The 17,951-nt window shown below is 37.0% G+C and overlaps 1 protein-coding gene across 4 annotated transcripts in view; it reads right to left on the reverse strand.

Moving 5' to 3' along the window:
* RUNX1T1 (RUNX1 partner transcriptional co-repressor 1) overlaps positions 1 to 17,951 on the reverse strand; it is a 144,490-nt gene that overhangs the window by 18,290 nt on the left and 108,249 nt on the right. For all 4 annotated transcript variants that reach the window (XM_055349722.2, XM_019032604.4, XM_004047274.5 and 1 more), the window contains 3 exons: positions 14,604 to 14,854; positions 9,854 to 9,939; positions 9,091 to 9,292 (listed from right to left, as the gene is read on the reverse strand). In XM_055349722.2, coding sequence (XP_055205697.1) covers positions 9,091 to 9,292; positions 9,854 to 9,939; positions 14,604 to 14,854 — 539 coding nt within the window. The remainder of the gene's footprint in view (positions 1 to 9,090; positions 9,293 to 9,853; positions 9,940 to 14,603; positions 14,855 to 17,951) is intronic.

Raw genomic sequence — 17,951 nt, forward strand, 5'->3', positions numbered from 1 at the left:
TACACAATGTCAAAAATAAAGAAAAGCACGATGAGTTTAGCTAAGCATATGTTGTTACATTTGAATGCTTTAAATACATTTGAATGCTTTGAATCCTTGCAGGGCACACAGATTATCAATTGGCAAGAACATTAGATTTTCTCAACTATTCTGAATTAGCAAAAATTTACTACAGCTTGGTGCGGAATATATGGAAACTCTCTATATCATCTTTGCAATTTTTTAATCTAAAATTATTCCAAATATTTAAAAGTTTATTTTCAAAAGTTTACACTGTGATGTCATGACTACTTAATAATAGGATGGACTGGAAATATCTATGCATTCTCCTGTGTATATTCATTTCTATAAAGTAAATGACAAAAATAAAAACGTTTTTACTGAAGTAACTTTCATTCTTAAGGCGAGATAAAACTGCTGCATAAACAACCTAAAAGGAAATGTGATACAGCTAATTAGATTTATCAAGATTATCTTCCTTACCACTATAACTATTTCCAGAAGAAATAAAGTGCAATCAAGTTCATATTTAGCCATGTGACACAGTACAACACAGAGATTTACTTATGACATTAAAAGACAACTTTTAAGGAGAAAAGACTTTGATTTAAGCATAATTTATTGGATAAGAATAAGAACAGATCTGTAAAGTTTGAAGAAAGAAAAAAATGTGACTTCAAAGTAGCAATTTTTTTTTTCATTTATTAAGAAGAGACCTGTAGTTAATAAAAACTTATTTTTTTCTTTTTTCTTTTTTTTGAGACGGAGTCATGCTCGTTGCCCAGGCTGGAGTGCAGTGGCACGATCACAGCTCACTGCAACTTCTGCCTCCCGGGTCAAGAGAATCTCCTGCCTCAGCCTCCCGAGTAGCTCGGATTACAGGTGCATGCCACCAAGCCCAGCTAACTTGTATACTTTTAGTAGAGATGGGGTTTCACCATGTTGGCCAGGCTGGTCTCAAACTTCTGACGTCAGGTCACCTGACCTCCCAAAGTGCTGGAATTACAGGTGTGAGCCACCATGCCCAGCCTATAAACATTTTTTTTTTTATTAAATAGTCAATCATTATGATAAAGAACAGGAAAGGTAATGTTTAGGTATCCAAAGTCCATGCATGAAAGATGCTAATTACCAGCCCCAGGCAACATAGGCTGAAGAAAGTTAGTTCTAGCACCCAGTGAAGCTAGCTATTGACCATGGAACACTGGGTATGTTAGTTTGTCCATGTCTCAGATGCCTCATCTATAATAAAGTGAGGACAATACTACTATTATTTGAGAACACTGCTGTGAGGAGTGAAGGAAGTACCTCCTATTACATACATATCCTAAACTCCCATTATCTGGTACTTGCTATTATCCTCATTATTATCATTATTATTACTTACTACGTGGTCTAGTAAGAACGGCTATATAATTATTTCCTTTTAAATAACTAAGGTGAAGAGAGTATTTTAAAGTTTATCTTTTCTCTCAATGTTAAAAATCCAAATACCACAAATTTTGAAGAGAACAAAGCCATTGAAGAAGTTTGGATTAAGCAATATACACCAAGTAATTTTTTAAACTCCCAGAATCTACGTCACTTGGAAATAGAAAATATTTCTATAGTTCACAATTCACTGCCTTTGTCCTTGGAAGCAAAATCTTCAAATTTCTTAGATGACACTTTCAAAAATTTTACTTGAGCCTCACCCATGAATGTTTATAACACCCAAATTGACTCAAATATTAACGTGCCAGGCTCAATTGACCTTCCACCTTCTATGGGCTGCACAGGTGTCTTGAGGGTACATATACCACACTGGAAAGTTGTGCAATGTTTCACTTTGGCTATACCTTCCTAAATTTCTCACTGACATACTGCCATGTCCACATAGGCCCAAACTTTGACTGACATAGAAACCCAATAGAAATGCTAAAGCCAATTATGCAAAAGTTTTCTTAATGCTAACCTACCTTCTAAAAGACAGTTTTTCAAAACAGCAGAATCTAAAGGGAAATAATTATATAAACGTGTTTTACAATATCCTCTCCAGTTCTAAGTTAGTGTACTTGATAAACATCAGGTCTACCAACAGAAAGAACAGAGTGATTGGTAGTAGGTATACTCCTCAGAAATCTATTTGATACCTTGATAAACACTACTTTAATAGATTCAGAAACCAAATGACTAATACATTTAATATCTCCTCTTCTGATTAAGCAGCAGCAATATCAAAATCTATATAGGGAAAACTGAGTTTGAAAAACAAAACAAGGGACAATTCTCTCCTAGGACTTTACTATTTTAGAATACTGGCTAATCTAAACACATCTACCTAAAACATCCTAAGATTCTAAGGCTTAGATTCTAAAGAAGCTAATTCTTACCCGTTAACTCTTAAGTACCTATAAAATATCAATTGCTAGAAAAAGGAATCATCGTTCTAAAATGTAGTGGTAGATGCAAAGACAGAAGAACGTATATGACATGGTCTAAAATGTTAAACGTATATATATATGCAACTACTGAAAGATGAAAACATTACAGAAAAGTCCTTCTAAATTAAGTCTAGCTTGCTTTGGGATGCAAATTGCTTGGGGGGCGGGTGGTGGTGAGAGTGGATGAGGATGAAGGGAGCCTCTTGAAAATAATTCACATCTATGAAGAGAGGAGACCAGGTCAGAGTGACAGAAAATGGTGTAAGAAATGTGAAAGAACAGAAAGAGCAATCTATGATGTATGAAAGAGATGGAAGATGCACTACACTTACGACAGGATGGAGACCATTGGATACTAGATACTGCAAGGGCCGCCATCAATATACATGAAGGGATGAGCTGATAGCCTTTGGAGAAGCAATGTGACCTCATATGACCCAGGACAGCAATGCTCAAAGCTTGGCAGCACCTAGGTATGGCCTTCATCCTGTAGTGGGCAGAATGAGGCTGTGATCATGATAATATCTATTACAAAAACCATCAAAAGAAAGAAAGAGTTAAGTAATTTTATTGTTATAAATGCCACTTGTTTTTAAGGATAATACATTCAGAAATCTTCACACTAGGTTTCAGAAGCCCAAATCCAACCTAGAAGCTAGCAACTGCTTTAGGATTTCCATCTTTTACAACAAACATACTTAATGCTCCAGGAAGTAACCATCTCCTCTTAATTTTAAAAGATGGACATATTTAACTAATAGTCCCATATTTTTAAACCCAATATAGTTAAGTACAGTAGGCATTTGCATTATGAAGTCAGCTGAATGACTGTGAGATTAATTTCATGATGTGATTTAAAGAAATCAATACAAGGGTACAAAACTCCAAACATTTACATGCAAATATACACAGAATAACTTGTTTGTGGTTTTCATATTTTGAGAGTATAGAAGTTGAAATATTTCATTGGCTGGGAGAAATCTATTTTTCCATAGTCTTGTATTATGAATTAGGGTCCCAAAGGTACAACAGATTTACTATATTTAAGACAGGAATCTTTTCTAATCTCTGTGCCTATTAAAGAAGCCACCTGCTTAGAAGTACTTTGTAGATGAAAAAATACTTATGAATCCACTGTAACTTCACAATCTTGAATGCCAAGGAAAAACTTCACTAGTTTCATTTACCACTATTCTTTAAAGTTCTTTTTGATTTTTTTTTTAAATTTTTTAATTTTATATTTTGAGACAAGGTCTTGCTCTGTTGCCCAGGCTGCAGGGCAGTGGCATAAACATGGCTCACTGTCACTTTGACCTCCTGGGCTCAAGGAATCCTCCCATCTTAGCCTCCTGAGCAACTGGGACCACAGGCATCCATCATCATGCCCAGCTAATTTTTTGATTTTTGGTAGAGATGGGGTCTCACTATGTTTTCCAGGCTGGTCTCAAACTCCTGGACTCAAGGGATCCTCTCACCTCAGCCTCCCAAAGTGCTGGGATTATAGGCATGAGCCACTTCTACTCCCAGCAGAAAGTTCTTTTTGAGAATGCACATTTAAATAACAGCTAAGACATAACACTTCTACTATCTGTCAGGCACTGTCTCATATGTTTTTACCTATTAACTCATTATACAGAAATGCTTATGAAATATATATTACCATCCCCATTTTACACGAGGAAACTAAAGCACAAAGAGATTATGACCTGCCAAAGGCCGCAAAACTAATATGAAAGGAATGAGTAATTCGAATCTAGAAATTCTACTGAGTTTGTGCTTTCAGCCTTCATGCTAGATTTCCTGAGGATTTAGAGAGCAATGAGAAATTCCATAATTCAATCATATGACAATCATAAAACTTGCCAGCTAGCAGTATTTTAAAATACTAATTCCTCTACCAACCCACTTGGGACAGGGGATGGTATTAATTCAACAAACTCCTGAGTTACTAAGCTTTTTTTTTTTTTTTTTTTTGAGGCAGTCTCGCTCTGTCCTCCAGCCTGGAGTACAGTGGCACGATCTTGGCTCACTGCAACCTCCTCCTCCAGGGTTCAAGCAATACTCCGGCCTCAGCCTCCCGAGTAGCTGGGACTACAGGGGTGCACCACCATATCTGGCTAATTTTTTTTTAATTTTAGCAGAGACGGGGTTTCACCGTGTTAGCCAGGATGATCTCGATATCCTGACTTCATGATCTGCCCACCTCGGCCTCCCCAAGTGCTGGGATTACAGGCGTCAGCCAACACTCCTGGCTCTAAGTTTTTTATAAATGCTAAGCTTGATTTTTCATTACACTTAAACAAACAAAACTTTTTGATATTTCTTTCTCTGGCAAGTACTAAACTCTTAACAAAACAGAGTGAAGGTATTTTTCTAAATTTACTACCACGTCATCACAATGTTCGTACATGTTTTAAAAGCACAGGGAAAGTGCATTTATATTTCAGAGTTTATGTCCAGCCCCTGACATTAGCCCTAAACCTATCATTAGAAAAAAATTTTGGCCAGGTACAGTGGATCACGCCTGTAATCCTAGCACTTTGGGAGGCCGAGGGAGGCAGATCCCTCGAGCTCAGGAGTTCAAAACCAGACTGGGCAATACGGCAAAACCCCACCCCTACAAAAAATACAAAAAAATTAGCTGGGTGTGGTGGTGGTCTACCTGTAGTCCCAATTACTCAGGGGGCTGAGGTGGGAGCCCAGAAGGTCAAGGCTGCAGTGAGCCGAGATTATGCCACCACACTCCACCCTGAGCAACAAAGTGAGACCCTGTCTAAAAAAAAAAAAAAAAAAAAAAAAAAAAATTAACCCTAACGATGTGGAAGACTTCTAGAAAACAAAAAGAGCGCACACAGATACACGACAAACTACAGAAAGATTCTAGAATAGTCAAAAGCCAGTAAAAAGGAAAGTAGTTTAAAAGAAATAAAATGTCAGGAGCCAAGAAAGTGATGTGACAACATTCTGAGAGAAAAAGGAACCAAAGACAAAGAAAGGAAAAAGAGCTACTACGGAGATTCTGACAAGCACTTCGGAAAACATACAAAGTGCTCACCAGCAACTGCCTCTCTATGCATATAAAAGTAATTCTACTTCAATGGTCAAATCTGTCAATTCTGATCACATTATCTTGCTCTTCTGTGAAGCATACCATGTAATAAAACTTAAATGTATAAATAAGTCATACTTTGAAAATAGAGACAGCAGTGTTAAAATTTGCTTTCTAATTTTGTTAAGAGTTGGGTATTTGGAGTTTTCCCTGGAAAGTAAATGAGTAACAACAGTAAAAATAATAAATATCTATTATTTCAAGAAAATCTATTTTATGAAAAGTCCTTCAAGATGTCAACTTGGATTTTATTTAAAGAATAGAAATACCATTATGAATTCAGTGTATACTCAGTGTTGAAAATTGTTTCAGTCAGAGGTTATTCAAAAAAGAGATTTTAATATCTTAGGAAATTTTTTTTTTTTTTTTTGGAGACAGAGTCTTGCCCTGTCGTCTAGGCTCGAGTGCAATGGCGTGATCTCGGCTCACTGCAACCTCTGCCTCCCAGGTTCAGGTGACTCTCCTGCCTCAGCCTCCTGAGTAGCTGGGATTACAGGCATGCACCACCATGCCTGGCTAATTTTTTTTTTTTTTGTATCTTTAGTAGAGAAGGGGTTTCACCATGTTGGCCAGGCTGGTCTCCAACCGCCGACCTCGTGATCTGTCTGCCTCGGCCTCCCAAAGTGCTTGGATTACAGGTGTGAGCCACTGCGCCCAGCCAGGAAAACTCTTAAAATTCAATTAGTAATAGATTAATCGAGTTATTTTACTAACCCCCTATACTCACTCAATACTACAGATATATTTCAAAAGTGAGAATGGGATTGAGTTTAACAGGTACAACACATCAATCATGAAAGTTACATTCTCCCCTGTGCAGTCCCCAAATATAATTTTAAAATGCTAAGAATGTGTGTATGACTAAACATTCCCAGTGTTTCCAAGTTAGGGATATAAGTAGGGCAATATTTTGAACCAAAGATATCTTCTATAATATATTCTGAAGATCTCATTTGAGACCAGACAGTAGTTTAAGAAGCAAAATAATTAGGCTAAAAGAAATACATACAACCGTGGGATACGGAGATCTAGATGTATATAAAGATATAGACATATCCATAGCTTTATCTGCACACATGCACTCCATTAAACACTTCCCAGTCACAGAAAATAGATTTATCAGCCAATAATCTCCAATCCTTTCATTACACACATCAATCCATTCAACTCCAAAGCCTGGAAGAGGGACTTAGAAAGCACTTAATGTAAATCATTGTGGCCCATAATTACAAACCACCTGTCCTCTTATTTACAGCCATAGCTCAGTCCCAGAAAATAGTACACAAGGCTGCAAGAATCAGCTAGTAAGGATGCACAGTGAAAAAAAACTGTAAAAACACTATTGGATGCTAAAACTTGCACACTGCAGAGTTCTACACAGATTTTCTCTAAAGTTATGATAGTGTCTTAATGGCAACTTAGGATTCTGTGTCAATAAAGAACATAATGTCTTAATGTTGTCTATAAACAAAGAAATTAAATGCTTGTACCCTTTGACTAATACAACCTACAAAAGCTTAAGGCCAAACAAATATCTCAGGTTTAACAAAAATATAAATCCATTGAACATCACTAAAAAATAGTATAGTTTGTATACTTTTAAAAAGGAGTTTTTTAAAACCAAGTTTATTCTTTTGGTTATGTAGCAGGGACAATGAACCTCTCTTCCTGGAGAACATGATATATACCTATATCACCAGAATCTGTGTGTAGTAGTAGTGATTATACAAAAAATGGCCCTTGTTCTATGTGCTGATAACTCGCTTAGGTATGAAGTCTGATCAATTTCGGAGATGTTTCTTTTATAGTGGATGGCAGATAATAGCAATCTGGTCAGTTTGGCCGACTGAATTGAGGTAGCTATCCTATGGCTTGAACACTAGCTATTCCCTTGCCTTCTTCCACTAGACCCAAAGGCCCTCAAAGAAAGAAATGAAGACTTTTTCCTTCATTAGAATGCCTAGCACATTGCCTGGCACATAGTAAGCGCTCAATAAATAAGTACTGACTCAATGAATGTGTTCAATAGAATAAGCCAAACTAGATGTTTTAACTCCCTAAGTTTTATTTACTTTACAGCTCTCAATTTTTGCCTAGACTGGATGGTTATAAATATCCCCTCTGTCCTAAGCAAATCTCTCATGATTAATCAATTTTTGTTCATAATAAGGAAATAAACACAAGATTTTTTTTTCCACTCTGCTCTAAATAGTTTGGCTTCGACCAATATTGGCTCAAACCAAACGTAATTCTGTTTTCGTTGCTTGCCTTAATGTGACCTGACAAATACAGTTTTGTCTTTAAAATATGCTTCAGAATAATGCTTGTTAGGTAAATTAACTGCCTTAGACTCTTTCATTATTTAATACTTATGATAATAGGCATTCGGCATTCAGAGATCAGCAGAAATCTACAAACCTAAGTGCATAGGAAACTGCACCGGCTGGGAACAAATTGAAAACAGTAATAATGTGATCAATAGATAATATACTTCAAGTTTTAAACTTTGGATAATCAGCCATAGTACTAATGAGGCCAAAATTATGAACTTAATCTGCACGTTTTGCAGCATGGACAGTACTCTAACTTGAGTTAGCAGATGGGTATGGGGCCATCGCATAAGATAATATGAGAGAACAAGAATCCACAGAAATCCACCTTCGTAAGTTTACTCAAAAAGTATTCACACGTAATGGGTGGCAATGTCAATGACAAAACCGTATTATTAATTTAGGTAAAAGTTCACAGGCCACACAAAAGTTCTTTCAGGTTGAAGATTTCTTTCAACATATATGGGATTATATTCTATCTGTAACCCCAACAATTCCCAAATATCAATAAGAAATAGTTACATACTAACATTCCATTTCTAAGGCACAACTATATTATGAGTCCTATTATAAAACTAGATAAAACTAGAATTAATATAATCATGATTAAGTAATCTAAGTTAAGATCAAATCACAGGAAGAGTGCTACATCTTTATCATTAATTTTAAAATAGCTGTAGGCAAAATATATAGCTTCTAGGTCTCTCTTCCTGGAGGTGGGGGGGTTGAGAAAAAAGTTTAAAATATAAATATATATATATGATTCAACTAACAAGATTGTCTTACAGGCTGTTTTCTGAATTAATAATTTGAAACATACATCCCCATGTGCAGTGATAACATTGGTATGCAGTGGCAGAATTCACTAGAGACCTTGACGGAAATGCCTAAGCTCCAGGCCCACTCCCTGAGATTGTTTTTGCTGTTTTGAGGCATTATGAAGGAGCACAAGTTTTAGTTATGCACATGAAATTCTGGTTCAGTGCTGAAACGCTGCCATCAGCTCAATACACTCACCTGGAAAAGGAATTTAAGTTTTGTGGCTATCTCTGTCTATGCCAATCTGCCCAAATTCCTAACAGATAGACAAGACATATTGGAGGATATGTAAATTGTTTATTGTCTTAAAATTCCTTGCATATCCTTTAATTTTAAAAATAAAAATAAAGTCAGCATTAACAGCATAACAAATATGTGTTTTTGAGATACTCATCTGAAGAAAAGTTACCTAGTGCAACTGGGTCTGGGTTGACGGGACTCTGCTGCCTAGAGTGGCTGCTGCTACTGCCGCCACCTTTTTTTAAGTCCTCGGCGTCACTGTACCGCCGGATCCAGTAATTCAATTCTTCCCGGTCTGCTTCTTGACACCGCCTTAGTACGGTGAGAGATCGCCTTGTTTTTTCTACCATGTCCATTATGCAGTTTAACAGCTATTTGGGAAAGGGGACAATAGGGAAGAGCATATAAATCATCACAATTAAAGATTTTTCTGAGTAGTGAAACAAACCATTTCAGGACAATGAAGGAAGCAATTTTATCCCTGAAGGTTTCAGTCTAGTATTTTCTATGACTAGATTTGAAATTCAGAGCCAATAGATGGAAAATTCAATGGGAATGAGAAGATAGGTGTTATGAACACGAGTCAGAAGGGAAATTTCACCTGAAGGCATTATAGCCAGTAAATCCACCTCTCCAAATACTAATCCCATTACTTTATAAATTAAATGACCTTTTCACAATAAAACAGTAGCCCACTGATCTGGCTTTGAGAATTCCTTTCCAAGATCTAAACATTTCTCTCAAGTGACTTTCATATCAATTTAGAAATCAAATCCTATATTCTACTTCAGATATTCTCGCTCATTTTTTTTTCAAGGATAGCAGGAAAAACAATGCCTTCAAAGGATCACCAAGCTTTTATTTTATCACATAACCTCACTCCAGTTGTTTTCCAAACATTTTTTAATCCCAAATGATTACTGATGTCTTACATGGTCAAGATGTTTCCACTCTTCTGCCCATTCTCTGTCTGTTAGTCTGTGATCAATCATTTCTTCTTGACGTGTGCCATGCAACCCTACAAAAACAGAGAAGGCTGAATAACCCTAAAGCATTCAGTACACAACCCATAAACACACAGACTCATAGCAAGGACTATGTGGGCAAACTCGATGTAAAAATACATTTGATTTTGGATGGAGACATGAGTCATATTTAGATTCAGAATTACCTAACAGATTCCTCATAGAATGATAAAATACTAGAACTAGAAGGAATTTTAGAGGTCATCTGGTCAGAAGCCTTTATTTTACACATAAGGAGACAGTTAAGTGACACCAACTCCACAACTAGTTATCCATGCAACACTCTGTAAGTAAAAATATATTCTAACTCTTAATAAATACAAGAAACCACAAGTAGACATTAAGTGGTTTTTAAAGCATTGCTGTCCTGCATTAAAAATAAAGACGGCATAAGTCATTTTACATAGGAAGGGTTATGCTTTCCCAAAACAAGCATGGTAAATTTTTCCACATGTCAGCCTTGTATAAATGAATACAATCCTAATACACACACCTCCGTGATAAAATTAGACCATGAAGAAAAGGCTTGTATAATATGGAGCTACATATACTCATTCAGTTTACCAAAAATTAAAAAATAAAAGTAAATTGGATATTCTTCATTAAAAAATTAATATACCAGATATAATTTGACAAATATCATAAATTCAAGTAAACCAACTGAAAATCCTAATTTGAAGTCCATGAAAAAGTAATACATAAGTCTTTACCAAGTGAGCACCAATATTAATTAATTTAAGTGGTTAGCTAGGATGCTCATTAAAATAGGAAGTAAATGTGTCTCACTAAAAAGAGAGGCTGAAAGGCTCCGAACAGAGAAATCTGGAAACGTGTTATTCCTCTTACATATTCACTTTATATTCTACTGTATAGGAAAAGCCCCTGGGCTGTGGCATTATTTTGCATTTTAAATGATCAAAACTATTATTTTTGGTTACCAATTTTCAAAATGTTACTCTGAACAGCAAATAGAGTTTCTTATAGTTTGGTTTCTAGATAACTGGGCTACCTCTCTGTGGAACTTATGTATAAAGTTTCTTATAGTTTGGGTTTCTAGATAACTGGGCTATCTCTCTGTGGAACTTATGTAAGAATTAAATGACCATAGGAGTTATAAGACATTGAATTTTACTTTTTGTGAGATTTAAGTGGTTAGAAATCCCTTTTTTTAGCTGATTTACACAAATAAAGATGAGTCACATGACTGTTACCACATAAAACGATTTCATTTACAACTAATGGAAGTGAACAAATTTATGATAGCCCCTTCTCAGACTAAATAAAAAGCTAAATATAAGACGCTTTGTACCATTCCTGTCCAATTAGAACATATTCTGAGGTATATTTTAAAAGTTAAAATTGTCAATGCCACCTATTGGTAAAAAAGTAAAAGTGCAAAGATGTTTTATTAATTTGCATAATATAAAGACATTGGGAAAGAATAGTATTTAGCTACTGCTCTGTTGTGATTATTTCAAGTTGAAATGTTTGCAAATATGTAATTTTTGTTAACTTATTTGTTGCCTGGGTTTTAGAGAAAAACCACTACTGTTAAAATTAGTCACCATACAAAACAACCAGAAAGTGATAAGGATATAAATGTGACGGTGACTTTCATGTTAGAGGCATCTGAATATTTGCCTTTAAGGACAAGAATTCCAGAGGTCTCAAAAGCTTGAAAAATTCAGCAGAAGAAATCAATAATGACACAACCTGTAATGCCTGGAGTAATATTAATGAGCAACAGGATATCTGTGGTGGTGGGATTTCAGCATTTGTGAAACAGTACTAAGTTTCATCTCATTTTTAAAAAAATACTAAGTGCATTAGAAACATGTTTGAGCTCAAGTACTTGGTGAAAAAATGTAAGATTCATTTGCCGCTTTTGAACTTTGAAAGTCATTTGTTAGATATAATCAAATCTTTAAAAATAAAAAATAAATCAAGATTTTATGTTTATTAACTTCTCTATTTAAGATACTTAAATATTCAGCAGCACACAATTTTTATTTATAGTCATAATACCAGAGGGATGTACCGGGGGAAATAGCTCATAATCATTAAATAGCTCATAATCACATTTTCATTTGTGGGAAATTTGACACTAATGTTGAGTCTCAACTGATTATTTTGTTTTAGAATATTTTAACTAACTAGGATAAAACTCTAAGCTTACTTATAAACTAATGCTGCTAAGAAGTTACTTTACTGAAGGATTCTCGTGAGTATATGTCCCTACACATAATAGGCATTTATAAATCGTACCAGACTAAGTATATCTTTATGACAATTTTTATATTCTCAAAATGGCAGCCTGATGTAACACCATAATTTGTTGCTCATACATCAAGATTTTATTTTACATTAACACACACTAAACTCTGCCAGACTTTAGGGATGGTTTAGTAGCTGCACATATTTATAGAGATTAGCACTATTAGTTTTATAAGCTAATATAATTAAAAGGTAAGGAACATGGTCTGAAGAAAATCACATAAAACCAATGGATACAGATATAATTCATAAAGGGATATTTTATATTACTTGATGAAAACATAATCATTGCACATAAGTGTAATTACTTCCTTGCTGATTACTGTATAGTGCACTGGAACTAATATTTCACAAAATAGCACCTGCTGCCTAAGAAACAGGCCATTTGCTAACACATCTACAAAATGGGATCCCTTGAACTGGTCTCACCGTGACCTGATGACTCCACTGCTATTTAAAAACATGCAATCATGGTTTTCAGTCCTTAAGCCATAAATAAATGGTAAGGCTTTGTGTAGAAGGGAGTTGTTATCACATTTGATTTTGGGGTTAAAATATCAATCCAGATCAAGAAATAGCATAACCACCTTTGAAAGCTCTTCAGAAATGGTACCTGCGAGAACATTAGACAGATTGGCTATTAAGAAAGCACAAATTATATGCTTAGCCATTTGTCTGACACGCTATATAAACGTAGAAATTACTGTTGTGGAGAACCAGAACTACTAATTTACTGTCTTACAACCAAAGCCTCAATCGCTCCTCCTCTCACCCTGACTCTTTCTGCTTTCTAAACATTTGGGGAGTTGGGTGTAGAAAGGTAAAAAAGGCCCTACACGTGGAGCCCCTGTTTGCTAGCAATGTAGTTGGAAATTGAATGTAAACTTCTATATATTAGGCTCTCTCTGCCTGTGGCAAAAAAACAAACAAACAAACAAAAAAACAACTACCATCACTGTAATCAAGTAGTGAATATCTGGCTGGCTGCATTCCCCAGAATTCTGTATCCTCAGCTCCACTTTCTGGTTTTCTACTTGCATTTCATCCCTTGCTCTTTCCAGTGTCCAGGTCACTAAGTCACCCTCATCAGGAAAGTTTGCCAGCAATTAGTTACAAGGTAGAAATTAAGTCCTGTTAGTGGGTGATGTGGACACAGGAGATGGAAAAAGAAGAGGAGACTGACTATTGCTCTCAGTGAGACTCATCACTAATTAGGAATTGAAGACATCCCAGTAACAGTGTACTTACTGATAACCCTCTGATACACTATCATCTCCACCACTGAACCACTGATCATGTGTTTAAAAACTTACCTTGTTCATCTTCTCTCTCATTTTTCATGGTAGACATTTGTTCTATAGAAGGCAATGTCTCCAAAATGCTTTACTACTTTTTTTTTTTTTTCTGAGACAGGGTCTTGCTCTGCCACCCAGGCTGAGGTGCAGTGTGTGGGGTGCAGTGGCGTGATCTCATCTAACTGTAACCTCTGCTTCCTGGGCTCAAGCGATCCTCCTGCCTCAGCCCCACAGGTAGCTGGGGCTAGAGGCATGCACCACCATGCCCGGCTAATTTTTGTACTTTTAGTAGAGATGGGATTTTGCCATAGTGCCCAGGCTGGTCTCAAACTTCTGAGCTCAAACTCATCTATCTGCGTCAGCCTTCCAAAGTGCTGGGATTATAGGCGTGAGCCACTGCACCCAGACAAAATGCTTTACTTCTAATAGTTTTATGCAAAGAAGGAATGAACAAAGGGAAACAGAACACATATTTGCCCAAATTCACTTCTTCTTCAGTATGCTGATCCTTGATCCAAAACTGTCAATATTAACTTTAATCACTGGCATTTTCAAGTAAAAAAAAGTAACAAATCATTCCTTGGGAAACATCTGTTAAGCCACAGATAGCATGCCATATCACACTTTGGAAATATGGAATATCATGGAGGCTCAAAAAAATCAAAATAAACGTAGAGACTATCTGAAACAAAAGATGCAACACAAGAAAATCAAGTGATTTTTAAAAATATCTGTCGCAGGCAGACTGCATATGAAGTCTCATGTTAAAAGAGAATTCAAGCTAAAAATTTATTTTGCATTTGTTACCAACACAACAATTGAGGGTCTTGTATTAATCTAGACGCCCTCCTCCAAAGAAATTTAGTGTACTGTCTTAAAGAATACAAGTGATTAGGAGAGAGAAAGTACAGCTGTTAAAAGTCTATTAATACCAATCAAGTTTTTTTCATAAAGGAGACAATATAAAGCAAGATATGAGAATCTTCATCCCTATCACAGATTTCAAGCCTCTAGTTCAGTTCAGAAGTAATGGTGCAAGTCTTCAAGCACCCAATCCCGTAAGAAGTGAACAGATCCTTCAGTCTTACCCATAGGTCTGTTTCTGTCCCTGAGGTCCCTGTGGCTGGGGTGTCGATAGGAGTCCCTGTAGTGGTGGGCAATGGCCATATCATCCAAACGGTAATGCTGAGGTGGAGGTGGGGTAGGGTGAGGCAGGCCATTGGGCTGGTAGGATAAGCCGTTATTTGGACTGTACCGCTGGCCTGGGCTAATAGTGCATGGTCGCTTGCTTGGATGTTCTGAGTGCAAAGGCTCTCTGTCAAAGCCATTTTCTTTGGTTCTAAAGAGGGAAAAAACAAGAGTTTGTTTCATCATCTATTCAGAAACCAGCACAGTTCAGTCACTCATATTTGAGCTTGGAATAAAAACAGAATATTTTTTATTGGCCAGAAACCTTCTAAACTCAGCTTCCCAGAAAACATACGGGAATTCACTGAGACCTGTGTCGAGACCTAAATGATCACAAGCCTGCAGACAGGAAAAATTCCTTCACTTCTCATCAAATTAGCAAATATCTTTTCAGTTGAAGCTCATGTGGTTAAGTCACAAACAAGAGGAAACTCAAGACTCCTGTAGATAACATTTTCATTCAAAAAACAGTGCTTGATTTCTAACAAGTTACCCTAAGACCGACTGTATTTGATGAAGTTTCATCAAGGTAAAACATCACCACTCTCTTGATGAACACCTAAGGTACACCTATTCCACTTGGTATCTGACTTCTGTGTCAGAGAATACCTAAGAACTGTGTTGTCCAATACAGTAGCTACATGTGGTTGTTTAACTTAAAATGTAAGTTACTTAAAATTAAATAAAGCTTAAAATTCAGTTCTTCAGTATCACTAGCCACATTTCATGTGCTCAACAGGTACGCTTGGCCAGTGGCTCCAGTAGTGGACTGCACAGATACATAACATTTCCATCATCACAGAAAGTTCTATAGGAAAGTAAGGATCAAACTGAGCAAATACCGTATGCAATGCAATGTCTGGGACCCTGACATTATCTTGAGTCACCAAGATAATCAATCAGCAGTCATACAGAGCTAGCCTGGCCTAGAAGGAAGATCTAGGTCAACCCCCTTATTTTAAAGTTGAGGAAACACATACCCAGAGAGCTAATGTATCCTGTCTGGGGTTATCAGGTCACATGGCAGGACGGGAACACCCTGACGACACACCATCAGGTGATGCACAGAACTCTAAACTTGGCTTTCAGAAGGAATGCATTCTATAAATAAGACCTGATAACTAGTCACGATTCCTTGATTCTCAAATAAAAGTAGGAGTAAAGCAGTAATTTCTGGCTGTATATATTTCTACTGCATAGAGACTAGCCCCTAATATATTCAATAAGATAGAAACAAACCATATTCAAATTTGACTGTAATCACTGCTCCCAAACTTACTTTTTACTTACAAGACCAGCACTCTTATCTTTAGACAGGTGGTAACATCTATTTTCCCAGGGACGTTTTCTCATAAGAATTCTACCAGTTCACAGTGGCTGCAGACATCTACATGCCTTCTTTATTTTAGATAGTAAAACAACAGCATAGAGGCACTTCTCCTACTTTCCCGGCATCTAGTGATGGCATCCAGTCTTTGTCTGATAACACTAGAGCAATTCAGGTGGAAACTGAATCAACAACAGAGATAATCAGGGGCAACAGGATTCTACAATGAACCATCCTTTATGCCCCTTTAGGGTGGGCCCCCCAGTGAAAATTCATACACACCAGGTTGAGAAGAATAAAGGACTTAGAGACAGAAGGTACAGGCATAGAAAGAACTGAGGGTAAATCTTCAGAGTTTTATGCTAAAGAACATGCCCACTACATACTAAGAAGGATGCACTATTATGGAGCGGGCAGGGGGCCCTTAGGACTCAGCCGTGTGACCTCCAGTTACTTAACTTTCTGGCTTCAGTATTCTGTTCAGTAAAATGGGACTGATAGGAAACAACATTTGTAAAAACAAATTAAGAGGCAATCTAATTTATACTTTACCCTATCTCAGGCTTTTTTCCCCCCAGCTCCTCAATAACAGAAGCTGTAAACTATTACAGAAAGAAAATAAATGTCCTTTAAAAACTCTACATGAGGCCAGGTGCAGTGACTCACACCTGTAATCCCAGCACTTTGCGAGGCCGAGGCAGGAGGATCACCTGAGGTCAGGAATTGGAGACTAGCCTGGCCAACACTGTGAAACCTTGCCTCTACTAAATATACAAAAAGTAGCCGGGTGTAGTGGTGCATGCCTGTAGTCTCAGTTGCTCGGGAGGCTGAGGCAGGAGAATCGCTTGAACCCCAGAGGCGGAAGATGCAGTGAGCCGAGATTGTGCCACTGCACTACAGCCTGGGCAACAAACTCAAAACTCTTTCTTAAAACAACAACAACAACAACAACAACAAACTGAGGGTAAATCTGCAGAGCTTAATGTTGAAGAACATGCCCACTACATACTAAGAGGGATGCACTATTCTGAATAGACTGGCCAATATTGGAAATGATGGCAAAGCATGGCCCCCAAGGGAGTGGTGGCCAGGAGTCCTAATGCTGCTCCCTTCAAAGTATGTGTCTACACTAAAACATACTGACTCCTTACATATTGATCATTGATATCAGACTAAAATATCCAATGTAGCTCAGACATTACCTAATTGCACTGCTTTAAAATAATTTTTAAAAGTAAACTGAAACATTCTAGATACTGATTTATCGTCTAAGAATATACCCATGTGATTCTAATCTGTATTTGCATATCCCACAAATTTCTAAAAAATACACTTCAATATTCAATGCATATTATCAGCATAAATCAGCTGGAAAATACTGAAGACTATTAGTGGCTATGAACGTAATGCTAACACAGCACCTACCTTACTGGCATTGTGGTGTAGTGGAAAGAGCACTGGACTGGGAATCAAGAGACCTGAGATCTAGTCCTGGCTCTTCCATGACTAGCTGTGTGACCTTGGTCAAGTCACTTAACCTCTCTGGACCTCAGTTTATTCATCTGTAAAATGAAAGGGTTGGACTAGATCAGTGGTTTTCAAACTGTGCCACCTGAGGTGCTGAAGGTAGGCAATGAAGAACTTTTCCCCAAAACAATCAAGATTCTCAAGATTTAAAGTGCCAGAGGAACCCACTTCTTATTATTTGTTTCAATCACTGGGGTTCCACCTAAGATTTCATTTTTAAAGGAAAAAGTCTGCGGCTAAAATCAAGTTTGAAAACCACTGGACTAGATGATTTCTGCAGTCCCTTCTAGTTTGCAAACTCTGCAATTCAAGTATTCTATATTCACAACTAAATGCCACAGTTATGGGGATCAAAACACACAGTGCTGATAGTCCTCTGGCCAAACCATAAGTA

The sequence above is a fragment of the Gorilla gorilla genome, chromosome 7, assembly GCF_029281585.2.
Source record: "Gorilla gorilla gorilla isolate KB3781 chromosome 7, NHGRI_mGorGor1-v2.1_pri, whole genome shotgun sequence".
Classification (NCBI taxonomy): Eukaryota; Metazoa; Chordata; class Mammalia; order Primates; family Hominidae; genus Gorilla; species Gorilla gorilla.